Below are 16,928 nucleotides of genomic sequence, written 5' to 3'. Positions count from 1 at the left end.
ATGTGAAAAATAGCTACCCTGGACCCAATGTTACCATTTATTAATCTAATAACATTCTAACATAGATATGAGGTTACTTTGGATCAGAGGAAATTAAACTGCACTCTTATCTCTATCACCTCTTACAAATAATTATGAAGGGTCTACTATCATTTAGAAGTAGATTTTAGCAGACCCTGTATTTTATCACAGCTATTGTTCATGTAGAAACATGAAGGTTAAAACAGTATCAAGATATAAAGGATATGTTTGTAAAGCACTAGAGAATGATAATAAATACTTTGTGGAAAATGCATCTTCCAAAAGGAATCCATTTTCATGTGAATTGTAGAGAAAGGGGAAGGCATTTTTATTAAATTTAGAAAAGAATCAGAAAATATTTTCAGAAAAAGAAAACCAAGGCTGTATGAACAAATATTAATAAGATAGTCTTCTGAAAGTTCAGTTGCTCCTCTTCTATAAATAATGAAAAAACAACAACAAATATGCACACATCTACAGTCTGAGCAAATCATAAGAATTATAAAGGTTAGGAATTCTATTATAAACCAAAAATTGAATACGGATTCTATAATCAAAATAATCAGATACATTTTCTTATTTTGAAGATATAAACTATTTTTAAATTCCAGTGTATCCCCATCATCAAGTGTATTCATGGTTCCCTTTCTTTTTTTTAAAACTTTATTTATTTATTATTTTTTTTTATTTTTGTTACAGGCAGAGTGGACAGCGAGAGAGAGAGACAGAGAGAAAGGTCTTCCTTTTGCCCTTGGTTCACCCTCCAATGGCCACCGCGGCTGGCGTGCTGCGGCTGGCACACCACGCTGATCCGAAGGCAGGAGCCAGATGCTTCTCCTGGTCTCCCATGGGGTGCAGGGCCCAAGCACTTGGGCCATCCTCCACTGCACTCCCGGGCCATAGCAGAGAGCTGGCCTGGAAGAGGGGCAACCAGGACAGAATCCAGCGCCCCGACCGGGACTAGAACCTGGTGTGCCAGCGCCGCTAGGGGGAGGATTAGCCTATTGAGCCGCGGTGCTGGCCCATGGTTCCCTTTCAAACATATCTCTGCATTAAACTAATGATTTCCTTTAAACAGAAAATTCACTATTTCTATTAGGCCAAAAAGATACTTTGAAGTCTTTGGAACTTCCATGTAATATTCAACTTGTTATATATCTAGGCTGAAAAGGGACAAAAGGTCAAAAAAAAAGGGACAAAAGGCAATAGCCATTAAAATATATAAATAGGAACATGAGGCTTCAATTGTGAATTGGTTAGTTCATATGTGCTAAAACTGTATTGAGTGCACTTCATACTATCTTAAAGCCATATTTTTAGCATTGTCATTATTACAGTACAGCTGCATTTATGTTTTTGCTTTCTAAAATTGTAAGTGACAGTTGAAAATGGAACAAACTGCTTATTTCAGAGTTCTTATAACTGTAAAACAGGGGCGAGCATTGTGGTACAGTAGGTAAAGCCAATGTGCATGGTGCTAGCATCCCTTGTGAATGCCAGATCATGCCCCAGCTGCTCACTTTTGATCCAGCACACACTAATGGCCTGGAAAAACAGTGGAAGGTGGCCCCAGTACTCGGACCTGCTGCCCACGTGGGAGACCTGGATGGAGTTCCAGGCTCTCCCGGCCCAGCAGCAGTCAGGCCATTTGGGGACTGAACCAGTGGAAAGAGCTTGCTCTCCCTCTGTCTCTCGCTAACTCTATGTTTCTAAAAAATAAATTAATTTTAACACTATCTTCATGATGTTCAAACTGAGGCTGAAATCATTTCACACACTGACTGAGTCAAGAAGATCTCTATTTAATACTGACTTAGTCCATCAGGAGGTTGATACATTACCTTCCAAAGAAGTTACTTTTCCTAGATACAAGATAAGATCTTTACATGTAATTTTCTACACTAAAAATATGCACATATTCCTGTACAATGATTGAAGACATGATGTTCAAAACCAAGGAACATAATACATTCAAATTAAATGTATTGGTTATTAGTACCTAGAAAGTAAAATTGACACTTTGAATGGAATGAACATGAATAGCCCTGTCTCCACAGTTGAGGAACCTTTTTTTTTTTTTTTTTTTTTTTTTTGGACAGAGTTAGACAGTGAGAGAGACAGAGACAGAGAAAGATCTTCCTTCCATTGGTTCACCCCCAAAATGGCCACTACGGCCAGAACTACGTCAATCTGAAGCCAGGAGCCAGATGCTTCCTCCTCATCTCCCATGCGGGTGCAAGAGCCCAAGCACTTGGGCCATCCTCCACTGCCTTCCTGGGCCACAGCCACAGCAGAGAGCTGGACTGGAAGAGGAGCAACCTGGACTAGAACCCGGCGCCCTTTTGGTATGCCGGCTCCAAAAGCAGAGGATTAACCAAGTGAGCCATGGCGCCGGCCCCAGAACAGGTTTTTTATACATATTTTTTGAACTCTTTACTATGTTATGTTAATCTTATGTGTGTAAAATTAACTGAAAATAGATCTTAGTAAAAAATAAGAATAGAGAGGGAGGAGGAAGAAGGGTGAGAGTAGGTGTGGGAGGGAGTGTATATATGAAATGCATAGTTTGTATGTCTTAAATAAATGGCTTCTAAGAAAAGAAATTAAAGTCATGCAAAAATAAAAAAAAGAATGCAAACAAAAAAATCAATGTATTGAAGATTTACACATGGATTTAAAATAGAGTAGGAAGTATCACTATGCTTCTAAATCTGTATATATGAAATACAAGCAATTTGTTCATCTTACATAAATAAAAGATACAATTTATGTGTTCTATAAAACAAAATACAAGGTTGAAAATTGCAGTTTTCTTGAAATCTTGAAGAGGAAAGTGTGGAGATGAGCTATGAACTATAGGGAGAAAACGGTGGAAGGACTATGTGAAGAGGTGCAAGAATACAGATTTAAATAACACTCTAATACCAAACCAAGGAACTAGTGTCATGGCACAGCAGGTAAAGCCGCTGCCTTCAGTGCTGGTATCAAATATGTGTGCCAGTTTGAGTCCCTGCTGCTCTGCTTCTGATCCAGCTCTTTGCTCTGGCCTGGGAAAGCAGTGGAAGATGGCCCAAGTCCTTGGGCCCCTGTACCAGCATGAGAGACCCAGAAGATGCTCCTGGCTCCTGGCTTCAGATCGGAGTAGCTCCAGCTGTTGCAGCCAACTGGGGAGTAAACCAGCAGATGGAAGACCTCTCTCTCTCTATCTATCTCTCTCTCTCTCTCCCTCTGTATAACTCTGATTTTTAAATAAATAAATCTTAAAAAAACAAGAAAACTACAATCTTGTGCATAATTCACACATAGTCAAACTGCTGATAACCAAATAAAAATAACTCAACAAATGCTGAAAAGAAAGATATATTATTTTCAAAGGAGCATACCCAAATTTTTAGTAGATACAACGGGAATATGTGAGCATAAAAATGAAATTTTGAGAAGTAAAGAAAAATAACCAACGAGTTGGAAAATATAGTAAATAACACCTAAAGAATAACATTAAATAAAGACATCCTAGGATGAGCAAGTATAGAGATACTTCACCAAAAGTAGAACCAGAATACCACACCAAGGAGTTCTTCAGCAAAAGCATGATGACACCGCATGCAAGTTCAGCATTAGAAACAAGCAAATGGCAGCAAAATGCCAGCCTGAGTAAAGGTGAGTCATATAAAATTAGGGGCCGGCGCTGTGGCATAGCCAGTAAGGCTCCTGCCTAATGTGCCGGTATCCCATATGGGCGCCGGGTCAAATCCCAGCTGCTCCACTTCCAATCCAGTCCTCTGCTATGGCCTAGGAAAGCAGTAGAAGACAGTCCAAGTCCTTGGGCCCCTGCACCCACGTGGGAGACTCGGAGGAAGCACCTGGCTCCTGGCTTCAGATCAGCGCAGCTCATTGCGGCCATCTGGGGAGTGACCCAGCAGATAAAAACCTCTCTCTCTCTCTCTGCCTCTCCTTCTCTCTTTGTGTAACTCTGACTTTCAAGTAAATAAATAAACCTTAAAAAAATTATAGTAAATCATTTTGGCTTCAAAATATATAACAAATTAAAACATACCATAATTAACCATAGAAGATGAGTCAGGAGAAACTCAGTTATAAACTCATTCAACTATTTTTAAAGTATTTATACATTGGTAAAATAAAATTAAACATTTTATATTGTCAAATATTTCAAGCAAGTATATTGTAATTTCCTTGATGACTCCTGAATTTAGTAAAAATTAAGATGGAACTACAAAAATAACAGAAAACAAATAGAAAAGTATGAAATTTAATACAAAATGAGACAAGAAAAAGAATACTGGAATAAAACATGGTAAGACATATGAGAAAGAAAATCAAAGAGATGAAATAAAATTAAAGAAAATATCATTTGAAGGTTAAACCAGACAAGTTTTTGAAATAAGAACATTCATATGATTAAATGTAAGACATATAAAAATTAAACTACCAGTAGGAAATAGAGGAGAGAATCCCCAGGATCTAGGGTCAGGTGAAGGGATTTTAGCTATGGCAATGAAAATATAATCCTTAATAGAAAACACTGAAAAAATTAGACTGTATTAAAATTAAAAACACTTTTTGCACTGAAAAATTTTGTCAAGAAGATGAAAGGAAAAGTTAAGCATAGAGAAAATATTGCAAACTAAGTATCAACGAAAGTATTTCTGTCTAGAATATATAAAAACTCCCCAAACTTAGCAGTGTCCCAAATAAGAATAACACATTCACACTACTATCTCTACACAGATATTTACAGTAGTTTATTTACAATAGCAAAATACCGGCAAATACTAAATATTCTTGAAAGGGTAAATGTTTAAACAAATAAAATCACAACCATATACCTAAATACTTGTTCACATTTTCTTAAAGGAACCAAACATTACTACAAAGCAACAGCCAAGAAAGATTTCACAAGCACTATGCGTACAGAGACTTGAAAAGTCAGTCTCAAAAACCTATTTGACTCCAGGTGTGCAGCAATTTCCACATTACAGAAATATGGACATGAATTCAAACCAGCTTTGTGGTTGACTAGGAGAGAATAAAGTGTGTGACTGGATAAGGATAATATGTAAGAATTCCTTTCTGGGAATAAAGCAATTTTCTATCTGGACTTTGATGGGAGATACATGCATTTATGCAAGGGATAAAAAACGTGGAGAACTATACAGACATATGAATAAAAATAAAATCGTGATAACTAAAGAAGAATTCTGTTAGTAGATTTTCTATAATGAAGATTCTTACAAGATCATGTTAATCCCTTATCCAAAGCCTTTAGTCATCTAAATGAAGCAAAAGTGTTTTCAATATTTTGTGACACGGCCTTTCTTGCTAAAAAAAAAAACTAGTAAAATCTTAATTTTGACCTTGCTAATTAAAAGGAGTGTTTCCAAAAAGTCTTCAGAATACTTCACAGTAGCTGGACATTTTAATAATAATTTTCTAAATTACAAGAATATTATTCTTGGTAAATGCTGCTTTTGTTGTATAATTTAGTCAATATAATGTGTATATATTTAGCATTTTCTAGGACTGAAACATTTGGTGCAAAGGATGTGTGAACCATAGGGTTGATTTAAAAATATCCAGCCTATTTCTAGAGTTCGCTTCGTCACATAGATGACTTTCTTCACAAATAAGCTGTAATTTTCTAGTACAATTGTCATAGAATTCCAGAATAACACATTTTTCTCTTAGTGCTTATCCACATGCTACAGTTGGAATTTCAAACGAACTAACAGTTAATGCAATTCAATCTGAAATAATTTCTATAAACAGTACAATCTTTTCATCATAAATGTGGACAAAGACCCTCTGAATATTTTAACCTTTGAAGATCAAATCCGCTTGTGTAAAATCTCTTCTAGAAATGTTGTTTTCAAAGCATCATAATTCACTTCAGAAGATGCTAAGCTGAGGCAATGTTTAGTGCAACAAATTAGTACTAAAAACTTGACAGTCATCATAAACTAAAACGGAGACTTGTGGATGTCTGCCTGGTGCTAAAGACCTTAGTATGAGAGTCGCAGCCTATACTGGAGCACCTGGGTACAAGTCTCGATTTTCTCTAGATCTCAGTTGCATGTTATTGTCTACCCTGGGAGGCAGCAGGTAATGGCTCTAGTGGTAGGGCCCTTGTCACCCCTATGGGAGGTACATATTGAGTTCCTAATTCTTTTTATTTTTTTCTATTGTTGTACATTAAGCAAAAAATCATTAAGATATATTAACAATGATCATTCTTAAAAATATTTGAGTCACTTATTTGAAATTTACTAGCTCTTGGAATTTTCCTCTGATTGAGATAGACATTGGAGAATTTTCATGTTTACATATTTATTTGTTATTTATATATTTTATTAAGGAATAAAAATTCATGAACATATGCAGATGTGGTTACATGATGATTCTTCACTCTCTACCTCCGTCCCATCCATATCCCACCTCTTTCTTCCTCCTCCCTCTTTCTTTCCCATTTCATTTTTTACAGAGATAAATTTTCAGTTAATTTTGTACTCATAAGACTAACCCTACACTAAGTAGAGAGATCACAGACTAATATGAAGGGGAAAAAAAAGTAAAGAACAAAAACAAATAAACAAGAAAAACATTGTTCTCAGACAGCCAAGACAAGGGCTGTTCGAAACCACCTCCCCTCAAAGTGTGTTTCCCTCCTATAGGTTACACTTAAGTACTCTATTACCACAGATCAAAGAGACCATATGGTATTTGTCTTTTTGTGATTGGCTTGCTTAAACCAAATATTTATGTGGTTCTGGGGAATGAACCAACTGATGACACGCTTTCTCTGTCTCTCTCTCTCTCCCCCTCCAAAAAAAATAAATAAATAAATAAATAAAGGAGGAAGAAGGGAAGATATTGTTATAAAAACACCAGGTGTGGCAATACTATAATTAATACATTTAACCTTCAGTGTCTCTTTCAGAGAATAAAGTAATGTATAAATTTGACTTTACTTGTAATAATTTTGTAATTTATTAAGTATAAAGGTTTATTCAGACTGAGAGATAATATTGATTGTTGATGCTTTCAAAAACGAAAGTTGTTCTGAATAGAAACTACTACTTACATCAAAAAGAGGAAGATAAATAAAGTAGTAAAGAAATGAAACAGAAAACTTTCAGTTCAACACCTGTAAACATACAAGGTTAGTGTAATTGAAAAAGTTGAATGAACTGCAAAGAATAATGGAAGCAAGAGGGAGTCCCCACACAGAAAGAACTCACACACACACACAAAAAAAAAGGAATTTATTTTCCATTTCTTCAGTTGTGGATTTTGATTGCTCCAATTCTTGAATAAAACTTTTCCACTGAACATAGTAAAATTTTTAAAAATACTAAAATACAACACAGAACAATATTTTGCTTCACTTTTAATTTTTCGGAGGCAAATAGTCTGTAGGTAGGCAAATTATTTAAGGAAAAATTTGGACAGGTATACTGTTTCACAGTGAGACTTACTGTTGTCCAACCGACTTGTTGACCTAGGTCTGTGAAGTAGAGTGTGACAATGGAGGAAGCTGCAACACTTTCAATGGTTATATAGTCCTTCAAAAATGGTCCACCTATCATAAGAACAATTAGAGAACATGATTTTGATAGCATTTCAAAGGAAAGTGATACAGAATTTCTTAAAATGAAACCAGTGGAAGTTAAGAATTAATTTTGCAGAAATATCACGATGTGCAATAGATCTTCAAAGTAAAATAAAAAGTTAAAAAATCTGTTTAATAGTATATAACTAGCAACTAATACACAATGGTCCTCAATGCTAACTAACCAAAGGTCTGGCTGCCATTAGATACCACTACATCTAAATGTGATATTAGGATCTAACCAAAAGGATATGGAGTTTTTTAGAAAGTATAATTTTGATAAGGATGTGTATTCTGTAACTGTTGTGTGAAATGTCCTGTAAATATTTATTAGTGTAGTTCAATGCTGATGTATCTTTACTGATTTTCCATCTGAATGATCTGTCTATTGGAATGAGTGAGCTGTTGAAGTTACGTACTTTTATTGTATTGAAGTCTATCTCACTTTTTAGATGTAATATTTATTGCAATTAGTCTATGTCTCCCTTTAGGTCTAATAGTATTTGCTGTATGTATCTGGGTGGCCTTGTGTTGGGTGTATATATATTTATGATTGTTATAACTTCTTGCTGAGCAAACCTTTCATCAGAATCTAATTTCCTTTTTTGTGTCTTTTTACATTTTATTTAAAGTCTTCTTTGATATGGATAACTACTCCAGCTCATTTTTGGTTTCCATTTGTCTGGTGATATAAATTAAAACTATTTTATCTCAAAAACAGAGAGGAAAATGAAAGGAGAGAGAGAGAGAGAGAGAGAGGGAGAGAAAGGAAGGAAGGAAGGAAGGAAGGGAATGCAGAAAGGAAGAAGAAAGGAGAAGAAAGAGAAAGAGGGTGTGTGAGGAAGTGAGTGGGAATATCATTATATTCTTAGAATTAAATCTATGAACTACGTTGAATTTGTCTCTTTGTATTAATATCAAGTTAACATGAAAAGAAACAAAGGACCAGATGGTAAAAAAAAAAAAAAAAAAGCCGAGTCATCTAACCTCTCTATGACTCAATTTTCAGACCTCCTGAGGATGCAATCAGAATCTACATTTAGTATTCAATATAACACCTATGACTATACTGTAGTTATTAAATGCTAGGTATTAATTCATTATACTTATTGTTACTGCTATCAAAAAAGAAAAGTAAAATGTGTGTGTATCATTCATCTATGATATTTCCTTTTCATCCAGAGACATTTAAAGGTGAAAGCAACAAATATATAATATATATAAAAAACATTTTGAGTGCATATTTCTAAATCTCAACTTGTTTCAAAATGAGATGAAAAAACACAGTGGACATATACTGTATTTGAAAGTGATAATTTGATAAATCTATCTCTAAAAGAAAACAGATGAGCAGGAATGTGGCACAGTAGTTAGTATATGGTTAGGAACACACACATTGCATATCAGAGTGCCTGGTTCAACTGGGCTCTTCTCCCAGTGGCAGCTCCCAGCTGATACATATGCGAGCAGGCAACAGGTGATGGCTCAGGTAGCTTGGATTCCTGCCACTAATTTGGGCGACCCAGGCTTCATTCCCAGCTCCTGGCTTTGACCTGACATAGTTCCAGCCTTTGAAGGCATTTGGGGAGTGAATTAGATAAAAACTTGTTTTCTCTCTTTCTCTCTCTCTCTCTCTCCCCTGTCGATGTATCTTTTTCTCTCAAATGAATAAAATAAATAAATATATGTGAATTTCTAAGTATTTATTGTAAACTGTTTCATAGTTATATACTTGAACTACATTTAAGTAAATTAATATTCATTAAATATTTATGTATATGCAATTTAATAGAAGAATAATTTGGTGTTGACTTGCAATTGCGGATTAAGATAAGAGGAAATACATGGTAGTTGGAATTCACAGAAAGTTCCTAGGATTCCTGTTTAGTTCTGAACAAGGTAAGCATCACTATCAGTTTGTATGTGACAGATTTTTTTGTGATAATGGCTGCAATTTTCACTATCCCATATTCACAGCACTTACTCTGTGATAAAAGCAGTTGGTATACATTTTGCCACCTTTCAATATGGGCTTCCTGGATTTTTGCTGAAACTAACATTCAGTGGGTAAGGCTTCGGGATTTGTTCCAAGTATTGGCCTTAAGCATTCTTGAGTGTTAATGTTCTTTTGTTTAAACTCCTGCTCCCACCCTGTGAGCAAGCACAGTCTCTGGTAAAGGGTGAAACACCTCTACAGCAAAGAGGTGTCCATTCAGTTGCATCCATGCCAGGTCAGCTAGTTGCTAACCTTCTAGTAGCTAACTGCTGATGCCCGAGTGAGCTTTGTCGAGGTCAGCCACACACAGACTAGCTCAGCAAAGAGCTGAGCTAAGTAAATGTTGACCATTTGACTCATAAAAATCAGTGCTTGCTATTTTATTTGCTTTAAAAGTGTCTTTTGTATAAGGAAACTATGTAAGAATCTAATGTCACATAAGATCACTGCCCATAGGGAAATCAATCTGATTAACATATTTAGGGAACAAACATAAATATTAATGTCGCTCCCCCCCTTCATGGAGGAACGACACTAAGCCCTGCCTAGGCTTCATATCCGAGTCACGGCACCATTATGTCGCTCCCCGTCTTCATGGAGGAACGACACAGGACCCTGCGCTGTTCTTTCGTCTGCTCGGCCCTCCCCGGGTTTGCTGCTGGTTCTTCCCGGGTTGGCTACCGACCCTTCCACCTCCGTGGAAGGGCGGTTCCCCCTGCCACATTTCCCACTTCCGCGGGGGAGCGGCACACCGCCGGCCGGCTCTCTCGGGGGCTGCACAGGTGTTCCCTCAGATGTTCCCCTTAGATGTTCCTGGTGCATGCCGTCTCTCTCCTCCTTTATAGTCCTCCTCCGCCAATCCCAACTCAGCTGCCCACACGCCAAGTATGCTGCTCTCCTCCAATCAGGAGCAGGTCCTACAGTTTATTGGTTGAACTGGAGGCAGCTGTGTAGAAGCTGTTTTCTCCTCTCCCAGCGCCATATTGTGGGAGAGCAGATGCATAGAATAAGTCTTAATTCCAGTAACTTAGTCTAGTCCGAGTTGCTCCCCACAATTAAAACCCACCATTATTTTGTTATTAAATCATTTTTCTGTGATAGTAATAATTGCAACTGCGATTAATGGGCATACAGCAGATGCCAATCATTATATGCATATATATATACATATAAATACTTTATTTATTTATTTTAGAGGCAACGTTACAGAGAGAGAGGTAGAGAAAGGTCTTCCACCTGCTTGTTCACTCCCCAAATGGCCACAATAGCAAGAACTGAGCCCATCTGACAGCAGGAGCCAGGAGCTTCTTCTGTGTATCCCCTGTGGATGCAGAGTCCCAAGAACTTAGGCCATCTTCTACTGCTCTCCCAGGCCATAAGCAGATAGCTGGATTGCAAGATAAGAAGCCGGGATGCAAACCGGTGCCAGTGTGGGATGCTGGCACCACAGATAGAGGCTTAGCCTACTACGCCACAGTGCCGGCCCCCTTATTATATGCTTTATAAATATAATGTGATGTAACACTAAAAATGATTTGTTTCTATTTGGTGCCACCATATGAAAGAAGACCATCTGTATGGGAGATAGAAGATCAAGTTTAAAATCCAAATAAATTTAAATAACCACTTTTTTCGCACCTATCTGAATTTTTCTCACACATATCAAAGTTTTCTCGAACCTCTACTTCACTCAAACTACACCTTAGAACACTCAGTCAAGTAAATAAGTGTGAGGAACAAGTGAGATTTCACATCGAAAGTTGAACTGACTGAACTCTGAGTCCCATGCAGTGCCTTTCAACTTGAAGTTACATTTGACTTTGATGCCTGAAGAATTCTGAATCTTTTGTATATGAGTCAAGTTCAGAAAAAATGCCCCTCATTATAATTTTTTCATGGAGGTCAGTACCCATGTGAAAGAGACTTATTGAGCCTGACATATACTAAGTCCTGTGGAGGCAAAAGTAAACAAGACAATGATTTTGCTTCATGAAACTCTAAAATTCTCTTGAACATTTGAGTAATTTGAGACCATTAGAAAAGTGTGTCTTCCAAGAATGCCACAGAATTCTGTGAAAGAAGCACAATATCTTCAAGAATTTTATGGAAATCATCTCGTCTTACAGGGCATGTGATATCTGAGAAAGCATAGCCAGAATAGTAGCACAAGCATTAGAAAAATACTCAGTTCTTTATTGTTTGGAAAATTGTAGTGACTACAACTCCTTAATAGATTTGTTGTTAAGGACTTTGAGTTTGTATCTCACACCTAATGGAGAAATATATATTCTACCACAGTGCCCATTCAAAGTCAACATCATGTTGATAAAATATATCAAATCAGAATAATCATAATTCCCTGATCTGATTTTTACACATTTTATTGACAAATCTCCTTGAAAATAGGGTCTAGAATTCTGAAAAAAAATGAAGTTTAATGGTGAATGTAATATTTTTATTAAAATTTGTTTCTTTTTGCTCCATCTTACTTTAGTTATTTTGCTTTATAACAATAAAAAATGAAAAAAGGCATTATTCAGTACTTTCCTCCAATATTCAGATAGTGATTATGTGAAACATATCCCTTAAAGTTCCTCCTCTATAAAAGTGAAGCAATAAATTGTTGGGACAACCAAGTGAGATATGTACCAATATTTCCACACTTATGTGTGAACATATACTAAGTATACAGTTTTTTTTTTTATGTTATAGGAGGGATTTTTCATTAAAAAGATACAGTGAAAATTAGTTCTTACCACATTCTAGCTGCAGGCCAATTCGAGAAGGATACCATTTTGGACCTATCCAATAGAAAATAGTATCAATTGTCAGGAAAAGCACAACATTCACAAATCTAATAGTTCCCATTATAGGACAGATTTGAATTAGAAGTTAGTAAATGGTTATACAGTGTCAGACATAATAATTAGCTTTGGCAGGGTGCTGGGCAGCAGTTGTTGATATTAATTTGAAGAATGCTTTGAGGAGTTTGTTTTTTTTTTTTTTTTTTTTTTTTTTTTTTTTTTTTTTTTTTTGATGTTGAGACAGGTAACATAGGTGCATTCCAGTTTTGGAAATGTACTAAGCTGTCTAACTTAAGATTTGTGCACTTTATGTAAGATGCTGTAACATATTGTTAGAGAACCATTCATGGAGAAAGTAATTGTAGCGCCCTTTGAAACAAAGTAACTGTAGCGCCCTTTGAAAGAAAGTAACTGCACAGTAGCACTCAGCTTGAAAGAAAAGTAGAGTGCTAACCACCCTAGCTGGTAAGATTTGAAAGTGGAGGGCCTAACTAGACAGCCTAACCACAAACTGGCGTGGCCCTGATGATGGGACACTGGGGGGTCAGAATGTGCGTGGGGCTAGCCTCTAGAAACTGTGTATAAGGGGACCCTCAGATGCTGTAAACCAGAGGTTGCTCAGCCTCTCTCCCCGGTCCATAGTGCCTAGTGCCCGCGGGGAGAAGCTCCTGGTCCATAGTGCCTAGTGCCCGCAGGAGTAGGCTTGAGAGATCTCTCCTCCTAGTCGCCTAGAGTATCAATAAAGTGTGTTTAGCTTGACCTTCCTCAGTCTCCTCACTCTTCCTTCGTGGTAACCCGGCCAGTTCCCGAAGGGGGAGATCCTGACATATTCGTTTAAACGTGGAGACCTAGGTTTGGCATTGTGTCACAGTGGGTTAAGCTGCCACTTGGGATGCCCACATCACATATCTGAATTTCTGGGATCAAGTTCCACCTCTGTTTGCAGCCTAACTTGTTACTAATACATGTGGGAGCCAATGGATGGTGGCACAAATAGTTGGGTCTGGTCATCTATGTGGGAGAATGGGATAGACTCCTGTACTCCTGACTTTGGCTTGGCCTAGACCCAGGTGTTGCTGGCATTTGAGGAGTGAACCAGCAGATACATTCTGTCTTCTACCTATATCACCCTGCATTTCAAATAAATAAATAATCTTCAAAATAAAATAAATTGGGGACCTTTGATCTAATTCAAAATGTGTCTAATTTTGGCACTTAGAGTTATTTATGCTATCTGGCAGCCTGCATTTAGTCCAATGCTCAGGACACTGGGCCCCATATCAACTTGATTCCAGGTTCCCATTTCTGACTCTAGCTCCCTGCCAATAAAGACATTGGAAGGCACCAGGTCATTGCTCAGGTGATTAGGTTCGTGCCATCCACATGGGGCACCTGGATTCAATCCCCCCAGTTCTGGGTTCAGTTCAGCTCCAAATAATTGGACATTTGGATAGTGAAGCAGTCAATGGGACCTTGCTTGCTCTCATAATTAAATGTTTTTAGTTACAAAATAAAAGTTTTATTCTCCATCAGGAATAAGGCGCTTTTCCAGAATATTATGTATCATTCACTTCTAATACTATGAGTGTATAGATCATAGTTGAAAGATTACTTTAGTATATTCCCTTTGGAATATTATTAAGAATAATTAGAATAGTATATAATTCTATCTGCATGGAAAATCAAAGCACCTTTATTATACACTGACCTAGTTAAAATCCTAGTTATCAGAATATAATTTGTTTCCTCTATAATAAATTATATGCCATTATTTTAAAGTCTCTAATAAAAGTAACTTAACCTGATATTCAATGTTAAACAAATTTTCATGATATATAATAAAAATCATTTTCAAAAGACTGTTCTACAATTACTGTCTTTGTTTTCAAAACATTACTCTCAAGTGTCAGCAAGAGTGATGATAATGTGATATAGCTTGACAACTTGAAACAATTCTCCATAAATTTATTGCAAAAGGGCATCTTATGCCTAGAAATTATCATGGAAAATAACTCATAGGATAATAATTATAATAAGTTAAAGCTATTCAGTATTATTTCTAAGCAAAGCTGAAGAAGAGTATAGCAAATTACAGGACAGAATCATTTAACTTTATTTTAAATAAAATATCCAGATAAAGACATATTTTTATTTACTTATAAAATTGCTGTTATTTATAGGCCATTTTTTGCTTCTGAATGTGTGTTAAGATTATTTGTTGAAGTCCTTGGGTCCCTGCACCTGCGTGGGAGACCCAGAAGAAGCTCCCGGCTCCTGGCTTCCAATCGACACAGATCCAGTCGTTCGCGGCCAATTGGGGAGTGAACCAGTGGAAGGAAAACTCTCTCGCTCACTTGCTCCATCATTCTCTCACTCTCTTGCTTTGTCACTCTCTCTCTCTCTGCCTTTCCTCCCTCTGTGTAACTCTGACTTTCAAATAAATAAATAAATCTTTAAAAAAAGATTATTTTTTGAAAGTATTTAAAAATAACTTTTCTACTCACAGTGAAACTGCTGTCAAAGAAGCTAGGATGAAAGTGAATGCAACAGAACCCTCCACAATTTTAATTGAGTTTGTGAATAAACTACAGATACTGGGCAAAATACAACCTTATGAGAAGCCATTTATATTTGACAAAAAATGATTGGGTAGATATGATGTTTATGCATATGATCTGTCAGATTCTATTTTAATAATAATAATTTAAGGTATCATTTTCAATAACACTTGTGATGTTTTCAATGGGGTAGATGCCAAAGCAAAACTGACTCTATCATTTGAAGCAAAGTAAGCTCTCTGTAAACTGTGAGTGAATACTAGCATATCGAGTAGTTTCTTGGTGTGAGGTGGGATTGGACTGGGAAATGTGCAGTAGAAAAAATGGTTTATAAAGAATAAAGGCCATCTACTATATAAGGAATCTTAGCAGTTCTGAATTTTGAAAATCTTGCTTATACCAAGGAAGATGGACACTAGAACACAGCTGATAAATGACTATGTAGTAGTCCCAAGGATCCTAGAAACAACTGATATCATCAAAGATGTTGACCTTGATCTGAGTACATGGTATCTTATTCTAACAGAAACTTGGACTTCTTTCCTTGGTACTTGGAAATGTTCCTATCACCATATAATAGCATTTTAAATAATTAATAACTTGCTATATTCAAATATACTTATTTAAATAAAGAAATCATCCACAACATACTATTAGGAGAGGATTAAATAATACATAAGGACATGTAAGCATTTATAACACTGTAGCTTCATTTTAAAAGATAAAGACTATAGAAATAATGTATGTAAATAAATGAATAGCTGGACCTTAATAAAAAAAGTATAGTATAGTAAAATAAAGCCTAATATAAAGGATGTGCAGAGTGTATAGTAATTTAAAGTCTTTAAATGGCATTCGCTATATAAAAATGAGTAAAGAGAGGATACCAAATAGCTGATGAACAAGTATTCATGGAAAATGCCTGAGCAAAAATAGTTCATCTAAATTTCAGTACCGTTTTGTCTTATCAAAGAAAATATCAGTAATGATTGTGACGTTAATGATATTGATTATATGCTATAATCACAGAGTGCAGATCACAAAAAATCCTTAGAGGAAACACTTAGTTAAAAAAAAACTCATCAGCTTATGAAAGGAACTTGATTTCATCTAAAATATCTTTCTAAAATGACCCAAAAATAGCCACAATTTTCATTGAAAGCCAATTATAAGCATGATAGTTATCAGGTACATTTCCAAGGGCATCCATGCCCTAATCGTGTTCTAAGCTAAACAAATAAACCAAGACTGTAATGTGAGCAAATTAAAGGAACTACATGCATGAGATGAAACAAAGAAATTGATTTTCTGGAAAAAGGTAGCAAAAATCTTCTTGTACATAAACTTAATGAAACAAGATCTAAGTTTTGCATACACTTTTATACCCAAAACTTTAAAAGAAAGATAACAGGTAAGAGGATAATCATAGAAAATGTCAAACATGATTGGTCTTGAAATGTTACTTTTCATGTAATGATTCTGGAACAGTGTGTATCAAAAGAAAAAGAGATTTAGGAGACTATGAAAGCCATTTTATACATAAAGGAATCTACACAAGATTATACCATAGGATAGTCTTAGGGTTAATTAGTATGCAGAAGATTTTTGTACACGGCAAGAATTTAATTAAAATTAATAGTAGTTAGTAATTGATTGTCTCTCACAAATATGTGGAACGTGTACATTAAAAGGATAATGGAGCATAGATTCCTATATTTGATGTGAAGGGGAACTGAAAAAACTCAAGCTGTATATCCCTTTCAAAAATTATTCCAATTATTCAGTAATTAATACCCCAAAGCTTTTCACCAGCTTTAGTCATCTTAATATAAATTTAGTTAAAATTTAAACACCTAAGAATAATTGTGTGTTAATTACAGAATTCAACCAATGGTACTAGAACAAAAAAAAAATACTAA

The 16,928-nt window shown here is 36.0% G+C and overlaps 1 protein-coding gene across 9 annotated transcripts in view; it reads right to left on the bottom strand.

The window, feature by feature from the left end:
* TECRL (trans-2,3-enoyl-CoA reductase like) overlaps positions 1-16,928 on the bottom strand; it is a 71,852-nt gene that overhangs the window by 29,534 nt on the left and 25,390 nt on the right. For all 9 annotated transcript variants that reach the window (XR_016212154.1, XR_016212153.1, XM_008267813.5 and 6 more), the window contains 2 exons: positions 12,404-12,448; positions 7,518-7,621 (listed from right to left, as the gene is read on the bottom strand). Coding sequence is in view for 5 of the 9 variants with exons in the window: in XM_008267813.5 (XP_008266035.2) it covers positions 7,518-7,621; positions 12,404-12,448 (149 nt within the window). In the remaining 4 variants the exon portion in view is untranslated. The remainder of the gene's footprint in view (positions 1-7,517; positions 7,622-12,403; positions 12,449-16,928) is intronic.

The sequence above is a fragment of the Oryctolagus cuniculus genome, chromosome 8 (assembly GCF_051225735.1).
Source record: "Oryctolagus cuniculus isolate XC-2025 breed Fujian yellow rabbit chromosome 8, ASM5122573v1, whole genome shotgun sequence".
In the NCBI taxonomy this organism is placed as follows: Eukaryota; Metazoa; Chordata; class Mammalia; order Lagomorpha; family Leporidae; genus Oryctolagus; species Oryctolagus cuniculus.
The sequence above is the reverse complement of the archived record's forward strand: the minus strand, read 5'-3'. Positions and strand labels throughout refer to the sequence as shown.